The sequence below is a fragment of the Lytechinus pictus genome, chromosome 1, assembly GCF_037042905.1.
Source record: "Lytechinus pictus isolate F3 Inbred chromosome 1, Lp3.0, whole genome shotgun sequence".
Classification (NCBI taxonomy): domain Eukaryota; kingdom Metazoa; phylum Echinodermata; class Echinoidea; order Temnopleuroida; family Toxopneustidae; genus Lytechinus; species Lytechinus pictus.
In genome coordinates this window covers 8,185,277-8,194,246 of record NC_087245.1, presented here as the reverse complement: position 1 = coordinate 8,194,246, position 8,970 = coordinate 8,185,277, and the positions used below count along the sequence as shown (strand labels likewise).

General features: G+C 36.7%; 1 protein-coding gene across 1 annotated transcript; it reads left to right on the top strand.

The window, feature by feature from the left end:
- Nucleotides 1–6,832: 6,832 nt before the first annotated feature.
- On the top strand, nucleotides 6,833–8,484 carry LOC135153139 (P2X purinoceptor 7-like). Its single transcript, XM_064095088.1, has 2 exons — nucleotides 6,833–7,296; nucleotides 8,201–8,484. Exons 1-2 carry the CDS (start codon nucleotides 6,908–6,910, stop codon nucleotides 8,397–8,399), a joined length of 588 nt encoding a protein of 195 aa, XP_063951158.1. The 5' UTR covers nucleotides 6,833–6,907; the 3' UTR covers nucleotides 8,400–8,484.
- The last annotated feature ends 486 nt before the right edge of the window (nucleotides 8,485–8,970 follow it).

Sequence of the window (8,970 nt, the reverse complement as noted above, 5' to 3'; positions counted from 1 at the left end):
ACAATCGACCCAACAGCGCGGTGCGGCTAGACAAATAAGACACGCATATATGTAATGCTTATCGCAACGTCAACGTAAGCTGGCACTTTACCTTTCCGTGGCTGTTATAATGTTTGACAAATTATTGGTATTATTTGACAATTTTGTGCCATGAGGAGGGAGGTAAACATAAGAAAGTTTCTTTCATTTGCCTTTCCTTCATTGCTCTATCATCCATCAACTTAAAATCAATCTTCAATCCCCGTCTTCATTCCTTCCGACTATTCCCGCCCAGAGCTCCCATTGAAAATACGGTATACCGGTACTAGCATTTTTTTCCTATTTGCTGTCTGTAAGATACCGCCACACACGTACTGAGAACTACCGGTAGTGGTTCAAAGCAGACAAGAAAAACACCTGAACAAAATCGCAAATTTCTCGTATCTTGAACCTTCCCATATTCCCGTGTCTGAAATTCATGTCAAGACATTGAATGCTAGACAGAATTCTGAAAGCAAAAGTGGGGCTGTGATGCAGGAAATATGGTATGAACGATCTTCTCGAATGGGTGAGCCCCCATGTTGATGCTGGTATCGGTACTTGCAATGAACACCGGTACCATATGTGTGTGTGAGGTGAGTGTGTAGTAGGCCAATAATGTCGGCAATTTGCAGATAAGTGACGAAGCGCTGATTTCCCATCATTTTTTTTACCAGTAATACTTTGATTTTTTTTTTTTTTACATTTTTGGTTCTTGACTCTTTCTTAAATACGCATATTAGAGATAGAAAGTCAGTTTGATGACTTTTTTTTTGGATGATTTTTTTTTTTTTTTTCATCCGAAAATGGGGGGTGCGGTTAATACACGGGTGCGGTTAATACACCGTTACTTACGGTATGCATATTTATGCTAATTTGCATAATTGGTAAAACGGGTGTTACGTATGGGACAATTATAAAAACTCATAGAAAATAAAAACAAAACAAAGATTTAGTCATAGGTGGGACATGGACCCCCTAACATCTTAATACTTTTGGGGGAAAAAAGTGGTGTCATCTAATTAATTATGCAAATTAGGTCTTGTCCAAGGATGGAATGTCACATACGTAACATTTTGAGGACGTTTTTTTAAGTTATTTCTCATAATACAATACTTGTATTGCTGCATCTCTGGGAAGTTCTAATTTATACAGTATGAAAATGTTATACCTCAAAAAGTTTCAAAAATTAGAGTTTACTTTTTAATTAAAAGTTAATTAAAAAATTGTTACGTATGGGACAACATGTTACGTATGGGACATTTACACACGATGTCAATGGGGAGATTTGTGTACAAAGTGAATGGAGAAAACAAATTTCAGAGTGCTCTAAAAAGTGATTATTTACCTTTTGTTTAGTTTTTAAAGACTGATTTGTTATGAATACTGATTAATGAAAACAATTGAAGCAAACAAATTGTGAAAATGGAAAAATATGAAAAAAAAAAAAAACAATAGAAATACATAAGAAATTCATGAAACCATGAAAAACAAGAAAAAAAATTGAAATGGCTAATTTCCTTTTCAGTCATATCAAATATGTCTCAATAGAACATTTTAAAAGACAGAAACTCTTAAGTTATTTCCATATTTTAAATCATTTCAATTTTTTGAATTATGGGGAAAATTGTGTACGTTTTCTATGGGGACAAAATGTCCCATACGTAACTGTCCCATACGTAACATGTCATTAATTTGTTTAATTAGAGTCTGTAATTAGAGGGTTTTTGCTTATGACATGAAACTTGCCGTAGATATACTAGAGTATTATGACTTCTATCACACTAAGTTACAAGTTGTCAAATGAAATACTTTCAGAGAATTCTCAACTCGAAAAAATGTTATAAAAGTTGTCTTTTTTCTGCGTCCCATACGTAACAGCACATCTTTTCTCTCTAAAAGGTCAAGGTCATATGTCACAATTTTTTGCATGATTATTCTTCTCCTAGATGTCTACCATCATGAGGGTATTCAATCTAATCAGAGTCATCTAACACTATTTTTCAGGTCATTAAAGCCTCTGAAATGTCCCATACGTAACGCGCGCGAATTCTTGGACTTGCCCCTCTCATAGACATTGTGTACATTATGGGTGCATATGTTTAAGAATAAGTAACCCCTTATTCAATATGGTGGAACTTTTTTCAAGGCTGTCTTTGGCAATGTCATTTGGCAGTAATGTTTATCAACCTATAGGCAGAATTCTGTGCAAAAATGAAATCGAATTGTTTATTCATGGATGAGTGAGCATGCATCAAAGTGGGAAAAGGGGTATTTTCAATGTCACAGACTCATTTTAAAGGGTATTAAAGTGAGTATTGGGGGCAAATTCGGTTTCAAATGTGACTTTAATTGCTGTTGTGTTTATCATCCATCATTTCTATCACCACACACTCTCCGAACTTTTAACATTTTCATGGTTGAGCGAGCACATTCGAAAACTCTTTATACTACATAAATGTATTCTTTTCCTAACAATTTCTCAGGATCAGTTTAATTTATGGACAAATCAGTGGTGGTTCCAGAATTTTAAAATGGGGGAGGGGCCTATAATCGGGGGAGTCACCAACATTTTCAAGTTTTTACATGATCTAACAAGTTTTAGAGGATACTACCATAAACCCCTATGATGATACGTCACAATACAGGGGCTGCGGAACAGTTTTCAAAGTGGGGGGGGGGGGCTGACCATGCAAAAAATCACAATCGTATGGTCATTTATACATTTTTGTACATGCTTTTGGAACAAAAGTGGAGGGGGTAAACCCCCCCCCCCGCTTCCGCGGCCCCTGCAATACATTGTGCTCACTTAACCATAAACATACGATATCAAAATTGTGTGTGGGGTGGCTAAATAATGGATAGTAAAACAGCATTAACACCATAAAATTCACCTAAAAACAACTTTTGCCCAACTTTGTATTTGCACAATCTGAATAACGACTCTTGTGACTTTCAAAAATTGTCATTTTTAATTCAATCTTTATTTACTCATGCATGACTCAACCGATCAATCTCATTTTTCCCCAGGAGTTGCATAACGAGCGTAGAAAACCACCTACGATAATAATTAATAAATTTTAGAATTTGTGAAATAATAATTTTTATCTATAAATTGTTCTTCAAAACGGCATCGCTAACCGCATGTATGTCATACATAAGCGGTTCAAGGGTCGACCCTATTGTATTTGCGTTGTGTACATTTGGATCGAGGGATCTACATAAGTTAGATCTACACGACATCGGTCTGGTAAGAAACCTTCATTTTTAAACATTTTAATTGACTTTTTTTTTATAACTTTCTTACGGCGCATTAGGCGTAGGAAGGTGTAGACTGTAGAGATTAATAAAATTACAATTTATGTGATTTTTATATTAAAAGATGGATTTCCTAGGGAAATCCATCTTTGTTTACATACATGTGTCTCTTATACATATATGAAGGGCAGTTCAAGACTCCAATGATGTAGACCAAAAGCTTTGGTCTCTGTTATGTTGGTTGTTCCGCTGAACTCCGTTGGCTTCACTCACCAAATACAGAGACCGAAGTTCTAGCGCGATCTGTACAGGGGACTCAATGGCCATATGTTTATGTATTAAGTTCGGATAAAACACTCATCCTACGAATGAGGTTATATAATATAACGGGATAAAACAGGGGAGTGAAGTTGCGCGACAGCCGAAGTAAGTCACTGTTTTTCCCCCCTTTTAAGTTTATTTTTCCCCCCTTATAAGTTTATTTTTCCCCGTTTTGGTGCATTTCTGGCCAAAACGGAATAATAATCTTTCTTTTGGTACAGTTCTTTTTATATATTTTTATGAAATAAAGACAAAAATCGATAAGCCCTGTCAGGGGGATTTTGCATTGTTAATCCCCTAATGGTGGCTGCACGATAGCGAGCCATCTGTGTACGAGGAGAAATTTAGAAGAAAAAAAAAAGTTTAAAAAGTCCTCGAAACAGACGGCTGCCAGCTGTCTACCAATGATGAAGAAGTATATGTCAAAGTATTCAAAGGACAAGTCCACCCCAACAAAAAGTTGATTTGAATAAAGAGAAAAATCCAACGAACATAACACTGAAAATTTCATCAAAATCGGATGTAAAATAAGAAAGTTATGACATTTTAAAGAGTCGTTTAATTTCACATAATAGTTATATGCACATCCTGGTCGGGATGCAAATGAGGGAACTGATGATATCACTCACTTTTTCTTTTGTATTTCATTATTTGAAATATGAAATATTCAAATTTTCTCCTCATTATCCTGTGAAACAAAGTTTTATTTCTCACTAAACATGGAGTTACCATTGCTTAACATTATATGGTTTAGTCAAGTTGGTCCTTATTGTCAAATCTGTAAAAATTGAAATATTGTATAATTCAAACAATAAAGAACAAAAGAAATAGTGAGTGAGGGACATCATTGATTCTCTCATATGCATGTGACTAAATTGTGCATATAACTATTTTGTGAAAAATATGGTAAGCAAAATTTCAAAATGTCATAACTTTCTTATTTTACATCCGATTTTGATGAAATTTTCAGCATTATGCTTGTCTGATTTTTCTCTGTTGATTCAAAACAACTTTTTTTCTGAGGTGGACTTGACCTTGAAAAAAGACATCATCATGGATGGAGTCCTCAAGACTACATCATACCCACCCATGGGTGCATCTCTGCCGCCGTGTACAGGAAAATTGAAGGCACGGCGCATTCAACAATACTAAACATTTCCCGCAAATTTAATAAGAGGATTTACAGAATGAAGTCCTCCTACGAAACTTACCAAACGATGCAAAGTCAATTCCTCCTAATATGATGAATATCCCTCAAATAGCGTCATTTAAGCATTGATTTTTCTTCTCGTTGACAAAATACGGCGCAACCTTGCGAGTTCTCAAATTTTTTGTCTAATGAGCGAAAGAGGGCGCGCGATTTATCTTCATATCAAAGACACTACAAGGGAAAGACTAGACACAAAAACTATCTTACATGTAAATCCATGCAAAGCGTTACGCGAAGTCGGCAAAGTGTCCAATCTTTTTACTGTAAAGACTTTGGTGGAACGTTAATTGACAAACAAACGGTAGCACTTGCGGGGCTTCGTGCAAGGTACGTAGAATTTTCTATATTTTTTGTTTAATTTGTCATCGCTTTGAATATTTTCCAAAAAGTATTATCGTCAGCAAAAATAATAAAAAAGTTTTTTTTTTAAGTTATTGCATTTGGTCTCTATTTTATCAAACAATCATTGGAATTGTGCATACAATGAATCAAGAATCTAATTTAAAAAATACTGACAAGCTGAATTAAGGTTGTGAACTGTATTAGTGCCAACAACGACCTTCCTTTTATTTCCGTGGAAGAAACATGCGAAGCCACTTTCCAGGCCATGCAGGCCGAGGTCACTCATTCAATGAACAAGGTTATGATATAACCACTTGTTCACTGCAACCATCCTGCCATTTTGTGTTTTTGACCATTTTTCATCAATTTCTATTCAAGTTCTCTTTGGAAGGATGTTGCAAAATTTTGAGCGTATGAATTTATTTTCTGATGCGTATGAATATGATGCGTGCGGTAATACAATCACTCACTATACTAACCTCGCAACATACGTGTGAGTGCATCATACCGTATTGTACAACGCCTACTTAGCTAGACAGGAATAACCGTCGTTTCTGGGGATTTATTCAACAATTTCTGACATTTTACTGTAATCCCCATTTACCGACGGTAGGGTGTACGTGTGGGCTCGCATGTGTTCTCATTCCCTCCCTTTTGTCAATTCACAGTCCAAAGTTTGATGTAATTTTACACATCGAATTTACAATCTAAGGATGTATAAACAACAAACTTTTAAAACTTTATATTTTAATGTTTAAATACTTTAAACGATATAGATGAAAAAGGCATGAAAAATATACTTTACCGATGTTTAATTGGGTTGAACACGATAAAAATGGTCAAAATGGCAGCCAAACTATAAAATATTTACAAACGAACGTCAACAATCACGAATGTGATATCGATATTGCTTTCGATATTATACGATCTGCTCCATATGCGAACGAAACCGAAGATAAACGATACTAGTTATACTAGTACTAGTTCTAGTTATAATCGCGATATATCGATTCGAGACATTAAGTTAATAACGATAATGACGTCATTCAAGATGGCAACTTGCAAGAAAAACCGTCAGGTCAGGTGAAAATGTCTTAGATGACAGATTTCTCAATCATCCAGAGGATTTTTTTCAATAACTCCGGCCCAAGGTATGCAATTACTTAAAGGGGAATCCAGGGCAGGGAAAAAACGACGTCATAAGAAAGGCCTATCTTTGACCTTTCTAATGACATGTCGTTCATGTCTCCCCGATTCCAAATTGCAGAGAAAATTGCATTTAATTGAATCAATTTTTCTCACCCATGGAAGCCGCCATTGTTTGACTTCTCAGCGATATTCGTGACGTATGGCCCGGACTACGTAAAGACGTCTTCTCATTGGACAATAAATGAACACCATCATGATGATTGATACATGTATTTTTTGTCCAAAAAAAAAAAAAAAATTGCCAGGTGCATTTAAATATTTATTAAACACATTTAATATTTTTTAAATTTTTTTTAATACAATATCAAAGAGAAAAATGAAAAAACAAAAAAATAAGAATGATTATTCTCAGATTGGCCACTCAGAAAAACGCGAAACGGCTTTATCACTTTGTCGCTCGTAGTCTTCAACGCTATACCGTACTCGATTGCACTCGGAACTTTCATTTTTTTAAAAAATATTTACTTATTTGATCATTTACGAGTAAATCTTTCGTCATCGCGGGTTTTCGACTCTTGTTTTAATTTCGTGATCTTGAAATTGAAGCTCATGGAAGGGCCTCGTGGCTACGATTTCCAGCCAAAGTACACCGAGGAAGAACTGATGGTTCGTCGACGAGCCCGAGCGGCCGCCGCAGCAGCTGCTCCACCGGTGCAGCCGCCACCCGGACCTGACCCCGTACCAGCTCCGAATAGAATGGGCAACAACGACTGGTGTGAGTGTGGGAGCTGTGTGCCCATGCCGTCAGTGATTCAGTGTCGCTGTTGCCATGAAGTGGACAACTGTGATCGGTTTCTAGATGCAAGGATAACTTGCATTGTGAGACACGAGGACTTTCAGAAAGTATGCATGGAGAGGGTGGTTTTGCGGACAGCCCTTGTCGCCAGACTTGATTCAAGAGGGCATCGAAGGAACTTGCCTGAAGTGCTTGATAACATGTAAGTGAAATGAAATGACAATATCTTTGACTTTGCGACCTTGCCACTTTCCAATAAAATACATGTTCTACTAGCCAAGACGTGGGACACATTCAGACGTGAACCCACCCATTAAAAAAAAAATTTTTTATACATGTAACCCGAGGGGGGGGGGGGGGCACTTGTTACATGTAGGCCTACATTGATTAGTAGATACGACCCCAAAAATATGTGAAAAGGAAGTCTTTTTCAAGATAGGGCACGTTATGTACGTAGCTTGGTAAGGGTGTCGAAAACATAAAATTATAAAAAGGGTATCTATTTTTTGCTATAAAAGCTTCGTGTTAGGGTCAAATTTGGAAGGGTGTAAAAACTTAAGACTTAGTTTTTTAGTAAAAATAATGTAAGGATGTAATCATGTACTTTTGCACCGAGAGTCAACACTACAGTATGTGTTTAGAATACGATTTGAGCGAGATGTGAGAGTTGGGGCTGTATTAAGCCCAATGATGTTGGAGAAGGTAAAACCGAAGGCCGACAGCCGTGAAATAACAATAGAAATATTGCTGTACTTGTTAAGGGGGTCAATTCAGGGAACTTGCCAAGACTGGAAAGAGTATCGTTTTGTTTCCAACAGGTGCAAGGGGTGCATTTTCAGACATTTTAATGGAAATACCCAAGGCCCCGCATGGTATCCACTCGTCAATGGAAGTGGCCCTACCCCCCCCCCCCCCCCGGGGACATGTACATGTAATATGTCATCAGAAATTAATACTACCTTGCTATTGATGCATGTAATAATTAGGAGGATTACGGTAATCTACCCACAACTGCAAAGTCAATACCGTGTTTTCTAACATTTGCGTTATGTGATGTTAAAATTCATTATCAATGTCAGTAATGATTTTCTTCCCCTTTTTTCCAGTTCCTACAGATACGCAGCCTACAGGCTATTTACCTACTGGGTCCATGGCTACCTGGGAAAGGGCGTCCGTCGGGTGATTCCTGCCTGTGCTGTCACACGGATCCGCGAGGCTTTCCCTGAACCAGATGGAAATTACATCGGATTCAAGGAGGGAGATGATGGAGATGATATTCCTGTCCCTGAAGAATTTCTGATTTGAAAAAGTGGATGGACTCGTATACGTACAGTAGCATGATATTCTCTTACCGTAGCATGATTTTTTTTTTCCTTTATCGATGCAATGATTTCTTTATTTACACATGCGACTGTGCACTTTGGTACAACCCTAAGTTGAGACTTACATTTTTGTGAAACACCCCTTCTCAGGTGGTACCTGCATGTATACAATGCATTAGAAATGATATTTTATGTGAAGAATTTCTGTCTGTGTTCAAACATGCACTTTCTTTCAATATGGATATTTGTAGATATTTATTACTTTCTAGTGTTTTGTTTCACTTTTTACTTGAAAGAATGCTATCTGCTACTACGTGGTACAAATTTTGTAGAACAAAATGAGACACTGGGTTCCATCACATGTGTCTGTAATTTGTTTACACTGTTAATATTTACTAAGTACATGTATAAGCATCGACATTGAACTTTGAAGTAATGTTATTTTATGATTTATGTATGTCGCATTCACATGTTGCCTGTCTGTTTTTCAGATTACAGAAGATTGCTTACATGTATAACCCGTGAAGAGATTTTTTTTTTATATATAGAAGCGT